General features: G+C 37.2%; 3 protein-coding genes and 1 non-coding gene across 10 annotated transcripts; 2 read left to right on the top strand and 2 right to left on the bottom strand.

Moving 5' to 3' along the window:
• Nucleotides 1-392: 392 nt before the first annotated feature.
• LOC106638639 (lipopolysaccharide-induced tumor necrosis factor-alpha factor homolog) lies at nucleotides 393-8,838 on the bottom strand. Its single transcript, XM_014351906.2, has 4 exons — nucleotides 8,514-8,838; nucleotides 4,934-5,308; nucleotides 4,625-4,841; nucleotides 393-3,346 (listed from the first exon to the last, which is right to left on the bottom strand). The coding sequence occupies exons 2-4, from the start codon at nucleotides 5,148-5,150 to the stop codon at nucleotides 3,244-3,246; spliced, it is 537 nt and encodes a 178-aa protein (XP_014207392.2). The 5' UTR covers nucleotides 5,151-5,308; nucleotides 8,514-8,838; the 3' UTR covers nucleotides 393-3,243.
• Nucleotides 8,839-9,558: 720 nt separating this feature from the next.
• Nucleotides 9,559-14,383, top strand: DPCoAC (dephosphocoenzyme A carrier). Of its 7 annotated transcripts, none has more exons than XM_023390112.2 (7): nucleotides 9,559-9,703; nucleotides 9,881-9,968; nucleotides 11,490-11,727; nucleotides 12,094-12,443; nucleotides 12,554-12,816; nucleotides 12,884-13,064; nucleotides 13,138-14,383. In XM_023390112.2, the coding sequence occupies exons 3-7, from the start codon at nucleotides 11,608-11,610 to the stop codon at nucleotides 13,262-13,264; spliced, it is 1,041 nt and encodes a 346-aa protein (XP_023245880.2). In that variant the 5' UTR covers nucleotides 9,559-9,703; nucleotides 9,881-9,968; nucleotides 11,490-11,607; the 3' UTR covers nucleotides 13,265-14,383. The 7 variants fall into 7 exon arrangements, with proteins under 7 accessions (XP_023245880.2, XP_023245879.2, XP_014207390.2 ...); XM_023390111.2 differs by having other exon boundaries at nucleotides 9,559-9,715; XM_014351904.2 differs by having other exon boundaries at nucleotides 9,559-9,723.
• On the bottom strand, nucleotides 14,194-15,934 carry Bub3 (mitotic checkpoint protein Bub3). The gene is made up of 5 exons (XM_014351899.2): nucleotides 15,762-15,934; nucleotides 15,452-15,651; nucleotides 15,284-15,353; nucleotides 14,906-15,216; nucleotides 14,194-14,825 (listed from the first exon to the last, which is right to left on the bottom strand). The coding sequence occupies exons 2-5, from the start codon at nucleotides 15,644-15,646 to the stop codon at nucleotides 14,421-14,423; spliced, it is 981 nt and encodes a 326-aa protein (XP_014207385.1). The 5' UTR covers nucleotides 15,647-15,651; nucleotides 15,762-15,934; the 3' UTR covers nucleotides 14,194-14,420.
• Nucleotides 15,935-16,953: 1,019 nt separating this feature from the next.
• On the top strand, nucleotides 16,954-17,026 carry TRNAK-UUU (transfer RNA lysine (anticodon UUU)). Its single transcript has one exon. It is a non-coding gene; the product is annotated as a tRNA-Lys (tRNA).
• Nucleotides 17,027-18,417: the final 1,391 nt, after the last annotated feature.

Raw genomic sequence — 18,417 nt, 5'->3', positions numbered from 1 at the left:
TTTACCGGAATTACCTCATCCCGATCTCAAGACTTTATCCACCTTACCAGTTTCTTTGAGTAGCCGGTCATTCGGTTGTCTTTTCCTTTTGTTTTTCTTTTGATGCGCGACGCAAAAATATGTGCCGTGACACAAACAGTGATGATGGACAGTACTAGGTACTTTCTTTGAATTTTCATTTAAGTCATATGTAAAATTAATAATTCATCGTGGATGAAAAATTTTGCAGTATAAATGAGATGAACAATAGTTAAACTGAAACGACTAACGATACGCAAGGTAAAAATGAGAGGTAATAAATAAATACATGGAATACTAGTGTTTGGTAAGTTCTCTTTTTTATTTTTTTTTTTGTTTCAAAAAAATACTTTTATTTCATTTTTTACCCAGTTTTTTACAAAATCTTTGAGACTTTAGTATTAGAATTTTCACACATCTTATTCAACAATATTATGATTCCCTTAACGTTGGATAAAACTTTCGGCAATCGCCTTACATATATTTCTCTTTTGATTTTGTTCATACCATTCAAGTTTTATAGTACCATATTTTTTAAATCTCATTTATTCGAATTTTTTCGTAAATGTAATCGTTAATCAACACCAAGAAAAAATGCAAATAAACGCTTGTTACAAACAGACTTGATTTCTACATTTTTGAGCTTCATGTATTTAATTTGTAATTATTACGTCTATTAGTTGATTTGCTGACCAAAGCGACGATTACGAATTTAACTGTGCGTCTAATGTACTTTATCAGTTATAAATCAAATTTCAATTTGGTAAGTCATTAAAAAAATAAAAACAAGACGTGTTTTTTTTTTCCACAATAGGAACGAATCTGAATGAAGCTTTGCACTTTTTAAGTTCATGACATTTTTGTCCATGTCATATTAAAACCGGTAAAATACTAATTAGTAATTTCGAAAATTCGAAAAATTTTTAAACAAAATAGTTATGTATAGTCGAACACAACTAACCTCGCTGAGCATAGAGAAGCGAAAGAAATAACAAAAGTGTTTTTTTTTTTTAATTTTAGTTTTTCCGAATGACGGAGATGCAGTTTGTAAAGAAAAGAATCGCGAATAGAGAGCGATTGAAACTTCCACAATAGTCCTCAAGTTTTTATTTATTGTCGGAAGAAATAGGTATTAGATTTCTCATCGCGATTAAACGTAGACGCCAGTCATCCACGTAGAGCTACAGTTGAGCAGACCTCAAATTAATAACGTCACGTAGTTTTACCCCATCAAGCATACAAATGTATATATACCAATTCATTTGTTGTGTGGATATTGCCGAGCTGCCCCCACACAAACTCAAATGAATCACCCCACGCGACGTTACTACCAATGAGGGAGAGGTACCTTGGCTGCTGCGACAGATGTTCTCACCCGACTACACCCCCCGAACCGGAAGTCATGAAGAGGGAACATCGGCGTCACTGAGCCGCCGGATTGTTAATCGGCCGGCTGCCAAGCGAGGGACTTTTTGCTTCTGCAGCATCTCGTTTGGCAAGTGCGACGTTTTTTGTCTTTGGGAATTTGAAGTATTTAAGCTGTGCACGCGTATCGATTTCTTTTGTCTAGGTCTAGGGGTTCGCCTCTCGGAACTTCGAAGAGACATACGTATCTACGGGTGTTTGTCTTACTTTTCTTTTACCTTGGCAACCCATGAAACCCAATGCTAATACTTACTAAATATTTTCAAATAAATAGTTTTTATGAATTATGAGTCTTTTCATTATGTTCTATATTCATACTTTGTATGATTGGTTGAAAATTGTGATTTCTTTTTTTTTGAGTCCGCGTACTGCAATTCGTATTTAGTCCTTTGATATTATTTATAGCGAATACTAATTCGATTTCGGATGATATTATGTTCCATAGTCAGAGAGAGATAATAAATATGCTGACACATCAAAACGTGGATTGTAATCAAAGTCGAGTCAATCGAAAAGATTTTAAGGGAAACTATGTGATATTTAGTCAGGGGTTGAAGTATCGCGCAACATTTCCGAGTAAGTTTGATTGACTAGCTTGAGCTGGCTACGACAGGCCCCTTCGTTCCATTTCCTCTCGTGTTGTTCCCGTGGAATAATTGAGTGGGCAGATACAATTTAGATACGATATCGAATGTCATACATAAAGCCCCACATAATATGGAGATTGCACGGTTTATTGCTGTCGCATCGAATGAAATTGAGTCGCGAACCCTCCAATCCCCTCTTGTCATTCAATTACACTATCATTTATTGATTTATTTTGTAATCGGGAATTGTCAAATTATTTTTTATTCGTCTAAATGATAATTCATGACGTTGGAATATTTGCTAAACTAGTGAAATGTTAAATATACCAATATTATTTATTTATACCGATGAAATTTTTATTAGAGTAGTATTGCACATCAAATTAAATTTGTAGGGAATTTTGATAAGTGAGTTTAGACAACGGAGCGGCGATTTGGAAGGGCTGGTGATTAATCGTGCGAAAAAGCACATCTTGGTTTATTTACGTTGTATTTTAAAAAATATATACACAAAATATAACTGGAAACAAGTTAAAAAAAAAAAAAATGCAATATTGGTCAAAGTTCCTTATATTTTTTCCTCTTCAATAGTGCGACGCAAATATGTGATTAAACGTTTATCCTCCATCTCAAATCTACAATCTCTTTGTTGGTAACACTTTTGCTGTTTAGTTTTGTATTAAAAAAAACTGTTCTCTCGAACAATTGAATCTCGAGCTACGCACATTATTTTCTTTACAAATAGTTGGTCTTCAAAGATAGAAATAAGATAGATTAATTGTAGAGTATTTTAGCTTTTGATGACAGATCTCCCTTACCAAGTGAGACTAGATGTGCTCTGGACACGAGAAAAGTCGATGATTTATTTTTTGTTTTATTTTGGTCGAATCGCGATAACCCTCTTATCAATTTACACTTAAACCTAAATAGCTACAGCAGACCATTTCAATCGTAACAACATTCATAGTCCGATATTATTCTCTATTTTTACAATCGCATGATTATTACTCAATACCAACGTGAAGCGAATCAATGAAACACAAAAATACTGATGAAGGAGCTCTCTCGATCTCGTTCCAAGATTTTTTTTAAGAAATTTTTTTTTTTCCTCGCTGATCACGTCGTGTATATATAATAAGCTTATGCGTGAATGCGCACTGCACATTGGCTTTTTTTGTAAACTCTAGACTCGCAGGCTAGACAGATCGAACAATCAGCCCTTCCAGGTACCGATGTACGCCTTGCAGTTCGGGCAGAAGTGGTGGACGTTCATGAAGGCGCTCAGGCAGTAGGGCAAGCACGAGCACAGGCAGCACCTGCGAGGACCGGCAACTCATTATTACTTAGTTACAATTTCTATACTTAACTAGTATAAAAAAAATATAAAAAAAAATTACTCACTCATATAAAAAAAAAATTACTTGTTGTCAGATATATGTATGAGAATGAGAAACATTTTCTAAAAAGTTATATACTGTAGAAAATACAACTATAATGTTTACGCATGTACGTAATGAAAAATATTTTTTTAAGTAAATATGTTGCGTAGAAAAAGTCGAAGTAAAACGCAAAACAAGTTTTTCAATCGCAAGAAATTTCTCAGAAAGTCATTAAAACTATAAAAAGAATAACATGTGCACGGCTAGGCAAAATGACTGCTACATGTTGACTGGAGTAAAATGTATGATTATGAAATCCGTACGATATACATTATGACGTTGCTAATTTTTAACAAAATCTTTTTAATATCTTTTAATTGATGCCAAACATTATACTCGTTACGTATCATTATTTTTTACTTCGATTCTATTTTGCTTCCAGAGCATTAAAAAAAAATTCCTTTTCAAATAAAGTTTCAAAATATAATATGTTTTAAAGCTTTACAACTATGATTAACTATACATGGAAAAAAATTGAAAAAAGTTTTAAAAAAATACATAATGCTGGCGGGAAAAATATATATTTCATTTTTAGAGTTTTAGGAGGAAATAGGTTTTTAAACTGAAGTTGGACTACTTATTAATCTCTGGACTTCTCGTCCAAAATAAAAAGTAACATAATATTTGTAAAATGTATAAAAACTTATCGAGACTTTTCGAAAGATAGTATTATCTTTACCAATTCAAACTTGATAGCTCTGCGTGCTTATTTTATACGATAAGAAAAATGTCTTACAATCCATACCCTCTCGCCAAAAATCGCCAATTTTAACCTGCGCGAATTAAAAATATTGTCTATCATATTGCTTCAAGTGACTTGGAAATAAAATCCACACTATTTTATTCGTGTATTTTTATTGACATTGATTTCTAATTTTGACGTAGGAAACCCCCAAAAGGATTATTTATACTTTTTATTATATTTCTTGATTTTATAAGAATTCACAAATATTATTAAAATTTTATAAAACGAGGAAAAACTTGATAATGCCTGATAATATTTTTCACGGTACTAATTTTTCGTGCAAATTTATTAAACCTGTTAAAGAAATTGTTAAAAACCTGCCTAAAACAATGCTGTGAATGCTGCATGAAAAGAAAAAGAAAAAAAAAAAAACTCAAATTGTTAGTTCTTAATCGTGAAACGAAGCTTACCCAAACAAGCAGAGGACGATACAGCATATATGGGCGACCGGCTGATGGTCGGACGTCGTAGTCGTCTTAATGTTCTTGTGGCAGGACGGACAGCTCATTTTGATGGGGTTCGGGCCCATGGTTATGTGAACGGTCTGCTGATGAATGATCCGTACCCCCGGCGCTTGCGACTGGGCGGCGCTCTGTACCTGCGGCTGAGCGACCAGCGTAGGCGCATCTTTAACGTACGAGGAAAAAGGGCACACGGCTAACAGTATACGTAGGCTGGTGGTTTATACTGATAATTTAAAAAAAAAAAAAAAAACGTACAATTTGTAGTCATCGGCGCCACCATGGGCATCGGCTGGGCCGGAACTAGCGGATAGGGTGCCATTCCCGGTTGGAGGACGTTTGGCACTGCACCCGGTATCAAGCCAATGGCTTCCTCGTAAGATGGTGGTGCCGAGGGTGGTGCCGAGGGTACCGGCGCGTTGGCTTCCCTGGCCATCGAACTCGCGGACGCGGCCGCTGCCTCTTCCTTCTCCATTCTTGGTTGCTCTGGTGTACGTCGGTTTTTACGCGGCTGCTGTTTGCGTATTTAATTATCGATGTGATACGAGGTCGTGTGCCTTTACTCGATCACATCTGTGTCGCCATCGTCGTCGTTTCTTGCTATCTTCTTCTCTCTTCTACTTTTTATTTTATCTGAAAAAAATAATAAAAATAACAACAATGAATTGTGTGTAAGTACTAAGGAGCTCGGTATGATTTTTCTTTAAATTTATATCCTATGGGTGCAAATGTACTGATTTAAATTCAAACTATTATATGAAATAGTAATAATGACAGTATCTAGGTGTTTGCAAATATTTACACTATTAAGTATATTATTAGTACTTGTACATGTATAAAATCAATATATGTATAATGAGATACAACACTATTATTGTAATTATTAACATCTAGTCGTGTGATAACGTTAAAATATTGCTTTTTATATTTCATACTGTAATTGAGAGAGAAATTTACGGTAATGATCGCTAACTTCACTGAGACGAATTTGCCAGAATTCCACAACAATATAAACTACAGCTGCAGTGGTTCAGAAATCGTTAAATTTATACCTAGATAAGGTTGCCAAAAAATGCATCGAACTAGTACAGTTGGAATAACGAAGAGTATCAAGTGGACCTAGAAAAGCATTGGCCAAAAACGTGCATTGGGAAACAATAGTATTAGAAATAGGTTCTGCCTCGCGACAATAAGCGCATTGTTGTAAATCTACCGAAACAACTATTTGAAAAAAGATTCACGTACATGATGGCTAGTGAAAAATGGCACTGTTGGAAAATTGATTAAAATTAACCAAAGGAGCGCGTATTTCGATTGCTGTAATGGCAGCAGGTACGGGTACACAAATATATATATATATATACAGCACGTAGAAATATAGAAGTGCATCTCAAGGATGGCAAACAGTGAAAGTCGGTGAGCGAACTGCAAACGCGGAAGTTAAGTAACGAAAAGTTGTCGGTAGCTCTCGTTCTTCGTTGCTTGGAGGGAAACTCGTTTAGAGGTATATAGGCATTACAGAGTCGAGCGTAACGAGTAATAACCACGATATACGTGCAACAAAATAAATATATACCGAAATGTGTGGGCTATACACCAATATTGTGGTATGGAAAACCTTTAAGGTGAGAAACAAATTAAATCGCAAGGACATCACCTCATGTTGTAGAGAAAAATGGCACTTTTACTGATTGCAAAGCACGAATACGTGATCGTCGAGTGTAGACTGTGGCAAAAAGTCATAAACTCGGTGCGAGAGTATAAATATTGTAATAAGGCAGTGCACAGTTGCTTCGCGTAATACTTTATCATGTACACAAGAACGGCCTGCCGATCGAGCATTTTCCAACCGAATCACGTATCCGCCGTATAGCCATCGGTCGTTGCATTCCCTTTTCGTATGGTATAGCACCACACCAAGGCAACTCTATACATATATACATTGGGAATTCCTTCGCGCAATCGATTAATTTTCAATGTATATGTTATATATTATATACATGTATCCTTGCCGTGCACTCGAACGCAAAACAAAAGTATAATAAACACATTCATGACGCATGCACTTATACCACGGACCAGAGATATATCAACTTTTTTGTTATTCGGTTACACGAAGAATACAACGACGCTCGCGTATTTTTACGCGATAACGACATAATAACGAATAAGTAATTATCGATTAGGAACGAGGAAAATCGAGAGTCCTCGATGTTGTTTGGAAAGCAACGCGCTTACAAACTCATATTGGTGATGTTTTCGTATGTGCTTACATCCCGGTTGTTATATGCTCTCCGCGCTGATGCGTGCCACTTAACTTTCGAATTGCGATTTGTCGGCACATTATTTATCTGTAACGCGCGTTCCCTCTCTCTCTCTCTCCCTGCCACCGCCGGGTTGCATACGTGATATTTTTTATATCTATAAATAACGACGGTACTCTATCCGAGACTTGGCGAAGCAAAAAAAAAAAAAAAGGGAAAAAAGCTGTCTCCTCACACGTGTTTGCGCGGTGTATTGGGCCGAGTTGAAGCGAGCGACGGCAACGGCAGAGTTTGCGCTTATCAGCGCCGCGGAGATATCGATGACGGCGACGGAGATAAGGTGCCTATTGATTCCGCGGGCGCATATATTTTTCGTTACTCCGCACTCCAGAGCCCATTTAAGTACACTCGTTGTAAATCATTGGTTCGTTTGAGCGCGCGCTGTGCGGCCTCTCTTAGCGCGAACCGAACAAACAAACAAAAAAACGATTTGCGCACTTGTTCGCGCCAGTATACACGTAAGCGTGTAATAGCAACGGCGTTCACAACATCAATATACATATACGAAATTGTCGATCGTCATCGACTCGCGCACGCACTTACTTATGTATAAATTATATATATACGTGGGCTTTATTAATTTGCACTCGACAAATACACATTTTGCGTACGTGTAACTGTGCATATTGTGCTAAAAGAACAATTCGCGAGATTTCACTTTGTCTAATTTGCAAGTCGTACGGATAAAAGTTCTTCAAGCAAAAAAAAAAATGAAATAAAAAACATGTACCTATAAATCATACCAAACTTCGTTGACGGGAGAGTTGACGTGTGCGCGCGTGTATCAGGACATGACGTACTTATTCATAGATTACAAAGGCAAAGGAGAAAGATCGAAGATCGGTCGATGCGTGCACGTATATCAAGTATAGGTACAAGAGCATCAGGGGGGAAAATCGAAATCGCAAGTTAAAACATTTCCAACGTGCCCCCACGCGGAACTATACGCGAGTTAAGGGTACTTGGGAAGTAAACAAGGGTATATAGGTACAGGGGTTGCGAGGAAGGAGATGAGGGGTTTAGTGCGCGTGCCCATGAACATGAAACACGAAGCATCCTGATGGACGTGCATGCAGGAAGCGCTACTGTCAGAACCCTATACCATATATATATATATGTAGCTGTGCAGTCGAAATTTTTTGGGCACGTAGATCGAAGCTGCAATTGGGACGAGTCGAAGTGATAAGCACATTGTGCAGGATAAAATGTATATCATCTCGTAATGTAGCTTTAAAAGAGAAATATCTGTATACGCTTTTAAAGGGGGAGCGGAGAAAGAGAGAGAGAAAGAGCCAGAAAAAAGAAACACATACAGTGTATGCCATAAACGTGCATGCTCCTCTCTATCTCTCTCGTATGCCAAGAGTTTTTTTTTTTTTTTTTTTTTTTTTTTTTTTTTTTTTAACCACAGGTACGCTGATTTCATTCGATCGTTTGACGTAACGAAAATACCAAGTAACAATGATTCAAGTAACGAAGAAAAACAAATAAGTACTCGCGAGTATATAGCTTACCTTTCGAAGAAGATGATGATAAGTATAGGTGCAAGGCGTGAGCGAGACGGGTAGGTACTGGATGGTAATTTTGTGGCGTCAACAGGCAGACTATATACCGAAGAACTGCAGAGCTAATCGCTGAACCAAGCAAAAATGTCACAAGTCACAAACATCAGCGGTATATACTTTATACGCGCGACAAACTGCAATAAGGTAACACAAGTGCTGATGAACAACGACAAGAGTATGCCGATACGAAGAGAGAGAAAGCCTCCTCTCGCGTCGCGCGAAGGAAGAGGAAAAAAAAAGCCACGATGTATATATACTAATATTGTACTGCTCGCTCCGTCAGTCGAAGTTATTCGTATATATGCTTACAGAGAGATGAGAAAAAGAAAAATGTGTCTACTGCCTAGTACATGTATACATTCTTATTTCTCTGTGCCCAATTGAGTATTGGGAATTGGGATGGATATCCTGATGTGTGTACCTACTTACAGGGTGAAACATTATACGAATAGATATAGTATTTGGACACCTTTTGGAAATCGGGGGAACAACAGAGAGAGGGAGCGGTCGTCGATTCTGTCGTTGATAATAATTTTATGAGCGCTCGTATCGTTTTCCAATACCCACAATCGTTAACGCAGGTTTTCCGTTTGAACCTCATCATCTACAATTTTACCATTTTTTTCCTGAATTTCAGTATTTTATTCGCCCTGAAATGTACTGTATTTGTCTTCCATTACTACTAAACTTGTACTTTTATCGCTTACTGCTCGATTTTTCGAAAAATCGATAAAACAAAAAAGTGCCGATACCGATACAATTATTTCAAAAAAAAAATTTGAAAAACAAAAAAAAGTCAATTGCAAAATTTGCACCCAAAAAAAAAAAAAAAGGATAGACCAAGCGAAATTATAATTATATATAATAGAAATCGTGAGGGTGTTGTACAGAGGGGCGGAGGGGGGGGACTACTTGCCATATATAGGTATAAGCAAACTTATAAACACACATCAGCTGGCGCTAGTCGCGGATTAACATGAGCGTCCGACTCCGACAGTCGTTAGTTGGCCGGGACCGACATCGCTAGCCTCCATCGGTCGAAAGTAAACGGAGTTGTTGTTGATAAAAAATGAAGCTGCCCAAAAGATGTTGTTGATGACGATGATGACGAGGAGGAGAAGAAGAGGAGGAACGGGCAAGTAAGCAGGCTAGTCAGTCCGTTGGTATATAGGTACTTAAAGTTATGGTGTACGAGTGTGTGTGTGTGTGAGTGTGTGTATACCTATATATATATATACATAGTTGTTGTTGTTGTCAAGAGTTGGCTCCAAATTCGCTCAGTTTGGTTTTACTGCACATACTTATATTACAATTAGGTAAGATCTCTCCTCGCTCCGACGAGCCTTCGATCCCGTGCAACGCTGCCACCGCTACTGTCGTGATGCACCGCTCCGAAACGTCAAGGTAATCGCTATACAAGTATACTTAGTTTATACATCATTGTAAAACCCAGCATCTCTTTCGGGGAGATTATATAGGTATCTGTATATTTATAGATACAGGTGTGCATACTCTTTCGCGTATAATACACCCACTATATACGCTCGGCAGTATCGTAGAGAGGCCTCTTTGTGCTCCGCCGGCTCTCCTATCCTATCTTTTTTTTTAATGAATACAACTTAAGTACTACTCATTACCTATTTTTGTATTTTTTTTATATCAATTGCAATACTCATGTATGTATATGTAAAAGCTGTCACGTCTTAATTAATCCAGCGCTTTGGAACGAAGAGACAGCACACTTTTTTAATCCTCGCGATATGCTAAACACGCATATGTTGATAATTTTTTTGCGCAGATTTGCAAATATTTTTCTTTTTTAACCACCACAATCAGATGGACATGAAAAAAACGAGGAGGCAGCTTTCCTGCCAGTCATTGCATTGAAAAGCTCTTTGATGATAACTATACTATACAAGTATATATATATATATATATATATATGTATTAGCGAAAACACGCACTCCCTCTCTTTGTCTGATCACTTCATTCCCTCTCTCGACGACACTTTAAATATGTTAATATTTGCGAACCAATGATAAAAATATGCCAATGGTAAACACGTCACTCGTGACAACACCTCTACATTTTTTATTTTTCAGGGTTTAGCGTGCTCATTATTATTATTATTATTGTTAATATTTCCAGATGAGACAAAGATTTTATCATCTAAATATATCATTTGTGTGTAAGTATGTTTCGTACACGTATGCAAACATTCAGCGAAACAGCAGTAAAACAAAAATCTCTATGATAAATACGAATGAGCGATATGTATCTCTCTTATGGATAACGCGTAAATAATCTTTCCTCTCTTCCGATCGTAGCTCACATCAGCTAAGATAAGTATTAAGTATAGTAGTCGATCGAGTCTGTAACATGAACTGGCTCAGGCTTTAAAAGCGACCTTCTAGGTCACCGCGAGCGCAATTGGCGCGACTTGATGATTGTTTATTTCTTAAACCCATCTCGTACCCTTGACCGTATCTAGATCGGTACTTGTTGAGTTCTAACTCTTTTTTTTTTTTCCATAGGACCTAAAAAGATAGTTTTATCGTTTCATCACAGAAGTAACGCGCAATACATCTTTTTCTTTCTTTTTTTTTTTTTTTTTATTGGTCGATCATTCTTACTATACGTATAGACATGCCTGATGCGACATGAGGTGCGCCTGCGATTCTCAACTGTATCAATTTTCATCAGTTTCAACAATCGAGCCACAAATGGAACTTGGTAATATTATACACGTGCACATATGTCACCGTGCTATCGTCTTATATCATTATATAAGGTTGCGCGCCATTTAACAAGCCAACAAGCTACTCGTTTGCGTATGATTTATCATTTTTTTTTTTTTTTCCATGATTCACAGATAAATTGAAACTTTTCCGAGAGATAACAACCGTATACATTGGTATGTTGCAGCACGAAAATTTCTATGAAGTAAGCAGTCCACGTCGAGAAAACTGTTAACAGTAAATCGAGCCTGTAGACGCAAACTACATGAGAGGAAGGAAAAAAGGGGAAAGGAGAGGAAAAAGAAATGAGCGGGCACGTGGAAAGCGGCCTCAGGAGCAGCATACAAATTTCCGCAGTGAGCAGCGAGAGCAGGAAGCCGTTGCTGGCGCATCCGATGAAATCGGCGACGGGCAGCGATGCATCGGTAAGCACGCACGTTCACGATTGGCTACAAAAAAACCACCCAACTGATCCAGAAAAATTCATTTTTCTCACATTTTTTATAAGGAAATGTTGCTACTTTTATCCACGAGATGATTAAACTTTACTGGAGCAAAAGATTGTTTTTTTTTTTTTTTCCGTTCCAGTTGCTCTATCAGCATTGTCAATAAACCATATTATAGTTACACGTGCTATTATCAAATAATTCGTCACAACAAGCGGAGTAGCGCTACTTTTGCAAAATTTTTACATCGTAAATATAATTGATACTCATCTCGTGAATAAAAAATAGCAGTATTGCCATCAAAGAATTATTTATGCCTTTATAGTTATTCGTTGTGTATTTTAGGAATCGATAAAGTCAACGATGGAAGACCGCAGTCACGCGGACGGCGACGCGCACTTAACGAACTCCCAGCGAGTCTGGACGAGCCTCGTGGCCGGTGCGGTGGCCGGGGGCGCGGCCAAGACGACGATAGCTCCCCTCGACAGGACGAAAATCAATTTCCAGATATCACAGCAGCCATACTCGGCCAGGGCGGCGATCGAGTTCCTCGTTACCACCTACAAGAGGGACGGCCTCTTCAGCCTGTGGCGAGGCAACAGTGCCACCATGGTCCGGATCATTCCCTACGCCGCCATCCAGTTCACCACCTACGAGCAGTGGAAGAGACTTCTCAAAGTCGACTCGAGCGAAGTGTACCTATACTTACTAGACTTGATTCTCTCTCCTCTTGTATTGCCACATTTTGCTCTCGTGACCTTCGTAATGACGCTGACCATGTGTTTTCCTCCGTGTGACGTTTCAGGAGCAACAAGAGGCGCTTCCTTGCCGGTGCTTTGGCGGGCGTGACGTCCCAAGCTGCCACTTACCCCTTGGACCTGGCCAGGGCACAGATGGCCGTCACAGTGAAGGAGGAGTACAGGGGCCTGCGGCATGTCTTCATCCGAATATACCGCAAAGAGGGCATCTCTGCCTTCTATCGGGGCTTCACTCCTACGATACTCGGCGTCATACCCTACGCGGGCTGCAGCTTCTTCTTTTACGACAAGTTTAAGAGCTTCTTCTCCGGTAAGACGTCGCCGCAATGTTGATGATTTGTCGTGACCTCATTGCGAGTTATCTTTCCCATGTATAGCTTACACGGCCCACAGTCCTGGGCTCACGGCGATGTCGGGCTTACTGGCGGGCGCGGTAGCCGGCATGCTCGGCCAAGCCAGTAGCTATCCCCTGGACATTGTTCGCAGGCGAATGCAGACCTCGTCGGTGAAACAACAGCAGAGCCTTGGTGTCATCTTGATGACCCGAAAAATTTACGCGTAGGTCACTCTCTGCATACGACGAATCGGATGTTTTCCTGCGGGATGCCTCTCATTTGGGTTTTTGTTTCAGGGAGGACGGCCTTATGTCCTTTTACAAGGGATTGAGCATGAACTGGATCAAAGGACCGATCGCTGTGGGCATTAGCTTTGCCACTTACGACTTGGTCAAGGATTTGCTTAGGAACTTTTTGTACTGAATGTATTTTTAACATTGTGAGCATGTGTGTATCTGGAAAAAAGGGATTGTGCCGAAATTTTGTCTCGATGCTTTAATTAAGTCGCGCGGGGACTCGTGACTGACACTAATCGTGCTGTACATATTGTTTTTTTATCTAGATTTCTATTGTGAAGTAAAAACTTTTATGGTTGCAAAATTTATTATTCTCGAATCATTGCTTTGTACGTCAAACAAGTCATTAGACAACAAAATGAAGTGACGTTGTGCAATCATATGGTTTTTTTTAATTTCATACTTTTGAAAATATTATTTTTGATAGTACATATATGATTTGAGATGATAGTCGATAAGTGAAGCTAGCTTGAAAATTGTAAAATTATGTGAGAAAAATATGAAACATTTGTTGAAACTTTATGGCTTTATTGTGAATTTGTTGATTACCCGTCAAATTTTCATGTGATCTCTAGTTAAATCATTTTTTAAGTACTAATTTTATGGGGGAGGAAAGGTAAAATAAAAAGTCTCTAAGATTGGAATTTTAATCGAATATCGTGTAAATGTGTATATTGTTATCCGAGTGTGTGGAAATCATACGCCTATCATTATAATGCAAGAAAATCTATCCGAAAGCTACTTTATAATCTTTGCTTACAATTAATCTAATGATTTATGTAGTTAACAGATTAGATCTTGCGCTTATAATTTTACGACTGTACATAGAACTTTGCGTTGCAAGAAATGTTGACAATAAAATATTTTTATAAAGAATTTTCTTAAAAAGCTGTCAATCGTAACTTGATAAAGATAAAATTGTAATTTTCATGTTACACTGTTAAAAAATGAATTGTAATCTATTTTCAATAGAAAAAGTGCATTTTATTAAAAAAAAAAAAAATAAAATATACGTGTTAAGGTTAAAATATTACAAAAAAATAAATAAAAACACTATTAATATTTGAAAAAAAGTATTTATTTTGTTTATCAAACTGTGTAATTCACTCCTTTGTTATGGTAAAAAAAGAAAAAAAAATCGGAACAATTAAAAAAATATCTAATTTAGCAATAAAATACTTATACTTACGAAAAATGTGTACAATATGCAAAAAATGCGGTTAAATAACAAGAGTTCGATCATCGAATGTAATAAAAATGTTTTTATCAAATGCTAGTCACTATTATTTTGGTTTTGTTTCTTGATCGTTAACGTATCTTATATAAACTTCTCTTTCATCACTACCACCAGGTGGAATTTCCGCTTCATTTAGATATGAAACACCTATGGCTAATACAGAACCATCTTGACTGAAACTAAGAGCCGCAACACCGGCATTGTAACGATGGAATTGACATAAACGTTTTTTGTTAAACCCATCCCAAATGTTGACATATCCATCTGATCCACCAGTAGCAAATGTATTATACCCAGAGTGAAAACTTATTGCATTTACAGGATATATGTGTTCAACATTATTTTCCTTTATTCTATGACACTTGAAGGCATACTTTTTTTTCTGGGCTTCAGGAGTAGTATCTAAATATTCTACTGCAACTCTACCCTCTATACTACTTAATACATATCCCTGAAAATGCAAAAATTGTTTTTTATAAGATTTTATTATTGAAAACTTGTGAATTCAGATGCGTAATTCAAAATGATTACCTGTTCATTAGGAAAACCTTTGATACACCTGGTTTGATATTTCAAACTACTCTCTCGCCTCTGGAACATACCTGCCATATTCCTCAAATCCCAAATACACACTTTTCTTTTAGCAGTACCAACTACAAATTTATCACCACAAATGGAAAGTGCTAGGACCACATCAGGCTGAATATAACTTCCAACGCAAGTAGGTGTGCGTGGATCCCAAAGCTTCACGGCGGCATCCCAGCCTCCAGTCAAAATAGCATTCACAGCACCACAATATTCTATTTTTCTAATTGGTTGTTCGTGTGTTCCCATTACAGTTTCTATTTTAGCCGTAAAAAAGCCATAAAAGTTAGAAAAAGAGCCCCTATTTAAAGCATTTCCACTCACCTGTGTTTGTGTTGATGTCATACATTTTTAAAGTATTTCCTAAACCTCCACTGTAAGCATGAACTGCATCCTAAAAAATTTATGCATTTATAAATTTGGTCAAAAGGCTGACAAAACCGCATAGCAATGTAATTGATGTACCATTAACGTTGAAAAGAAAATGATTACCTGGAAAGCTATATCTAAAACTGGAAGATCGTGAGTGTATTTTAATCTCATAGTGTTTGTTTGTATGTCATATAAACGAACTGAGCTGTCCCAAGAGGAGACCAACAAAAATTGTGAAGAATTTGGGCCAAATTCAACGGCTGAAACAGCATCAGTTGGTGGGCTTTTAAGTTTGAACTCCGTCCTTGACTCCATTGTGCCTTTTATAAACAATCAAGATGATTAATCGTTTCACAATATTAACTTTTACACCTAAACACTAAAATTTAGTGGGAAAAACTAACGTTGCAGGCTCCTGTATTCAACTAACCTGCGTCTACTTAAGTCTAAGTAAAAAAAGAATTTTGTTTCTCTCAGCTTTTTAAAAATAATCAATCAACACCAAGTCTTAAATCTTGAATGCACCACTTAAAGCAGAGATGAGTAAACTCTGCTTAAGGCTTGCTTGACTTGAATGCCTTAAAGGTTATCCTTCAAATGCAATGTTATGAATTACGCGCAGTCGAATATCGTACATCGTACCGCAGCCACTAATCGAATCTCGAAAATCTCGAATATCAACCTATAATCTATAATGCTATAATGATATGGATCATTCATTCTACCCGTTCTAACATGCTGATGCTAAAAAAATAGTGAATGTTTGATAACCTCATTTAGACCCTTTTAATTTTAACAATGACATTAACTGTGATTTAAAAAATGATATTGATAGTTCATTTTTCATTTTATGTCGAAAAAATGAAATAGAAAGCAATGTATTGAGAAGGTTATTGAACAAAACTTGGCTGGTTTAAACTCGAAATATCGTGCTTAAAAGAAAAAAGTGAAACTAGTGTATGCGCGCGCATATCAACAAGCCGCCGTGTCCGCCGTCCGCGCCGCCGGGCGCAACCATAATGCTCCGCATAAAAAGGTATAAAGCAAACTGCCCAGCGGCATTCTTGTCATTCTTTACGTTAAGCTCAAGCCTGATACAACACTAGAAATTCTAACATTTCTAACGACCTTTGAGAGATAGAAATTTTAATGCATTAATAATGACTACCTTTTTAATGCGTGATATAAAATAACGCTGGCAAAGTAGGTAATCATAAGAGTGTATTGCATAATATCTAATAATCTCAATAGCAATTCATGTTGACAATTTAACAAGTACGTGAATATTGAATTTTATCAACTCGAGTCTACAAATCATAAAATTGAAATAAATACAAAAATATTAAATTTAATGTTAATCTGTATTCCAGGTATTCCAGTATTCCTACAGTAGAAGACATAGACGACACGATCGATATCCATCGGTACTATGGGCAGCAGCCAATGGTACTATCGGTGGACGTTGATAGCCATTGGTCGATGGTCACGTAACCTAGAGTGTAAAACAGAAAGCTCTAGGAAAGAGAGTGGAGTAGTATTGGGGTAGATTTGAAACTCGAAAAATTCAGATAAAAGTACGAAGGCGCGTCGGCGGAACACTAACACGCCTCAACACGTTCATGGCCCGGATAGCTCAGTCGGTAGAGCATCAGACTTTTAATCTGAGGGTCCAGGGTTCAAGTCCCTGTTCGGGCGAAATTTTTGGATTTTTTGCCCGAGAACAAGTCTCCGTTAATGATATCAATGCGATGGGTACCCTGAAGACTTATCTTTTGGAATTACCTCTGAATCGTTTACAATACTATTTAATAATATTATCAATAATTAATGCTTACTACTCAAACTCATGGAAAATTGTTCAAACAGTACCCATACTAAAGAAAGATAAAACCCCCGATAAAGCAAAAAGCCACAGATCAATATATTTATTACCCAGCATGACCAAAGTATTTGAATCATTCTTGAACCAACAGATACAAGATCACTGTACATACATAAATTGCTAAAAGATATACGAGTAAACATCCAGACAAATATAAAATGATTGTAGCATGTCTAATAGATATTGAAAAAGCTTGCAACTCAGTTATCTAAAAAAATATTTCCTACATGACAAACATATTGTTTAGCCCATTTCAAAACAGAAAATTATTCACAGTAAATATGAATAACAAACAATCGCGCTGATTTAAACTTTTCATAGGTCTGCAACAAGGAACAGTAAATGCGGCAATCATATAAATGCTAAATTATTCGAATTAAACCAAGATAAAACAAATATGCAACGTTTTTCGCAGATGACTTAAACCTATATGTGTTATAGAGCAAAAACGGCGGCCACCGCAAAAAAAACGAAACCGCAATTTTAATGAGACTAGATCATAGCAGACTTAACAAATCAGAAAAGTAAAAATACAATTTAAAGGTACTGTTCGCGAGGGAAGGGGTTTTATGCTGCTCCCAATCCAGTTCAGTCGTGTAGAGATGGAAGTGGTTTACGGCGGAAAATAAATATAACGCAAATGTGCAATAAAAATATTTACAATATATTTACAGTGCTTAAATTATGAAAATGTGCTCAAGTGAAGGCAAGCGGAGAGAAGCTTTCTCTGCCGCCGCGGCGCGCTAACTAATATACTATGCTCGCAGAGCAATATTTATAGAGACAAAAGTTAAAGTAGAAATTCTAGTACATTGATAAATAAAGGTACAAGAGTAAAGGTAAAACGGTCTCTTGGGCATTGCAAATGTACGCGATGATAAAGGCGTATAATCGGAAAATTACTTCAACTTTAATACAAGAATAACAAACGTGACGCAATTTGAATTTAGAAAAGGTTTGTCGGCAAATATTCAGGTACAAAACTGAACAGGTACTCAGTGTTAGTCACGATCAAAAATTGATATTCCGCATAAAAAATATGTCAAATATTGGGGTGTAAAAATCGACTATTTATTAAGTATGCATGCATGAATACCCAATTGCACAGCTGCGTACAGCAAACAGAATCTTTTAAGCACAAGGCAAACTTTTTTATAACAAGCGTTTGAACGGTAAAGCCAAAATCATTTGTTACTGTTTACTA

The sequence above is a fragment of the Copidosoma floridanum genome, unplaced genomic scaffold (genome assembly GCF_036245765.1).
Source record: "Copidosoma floridanum isolate Cflo_tuat_1 unplaced genomic scaffold, Cflo_Japanese_pri ptg000014l, whole genome shotgun sequence".
Classification (NCBI taxonomy): Eukaryota; Metazoa; Arthropoda; class Insecta; order Hymenoptera; family Encyrtidae; genus Copidosoma; species Copidosoma floridanum.
Note: the sequence above shows the minus strand (reverse complement) of the source record. Positions and strands in the feature narration are given on the sequence as shown.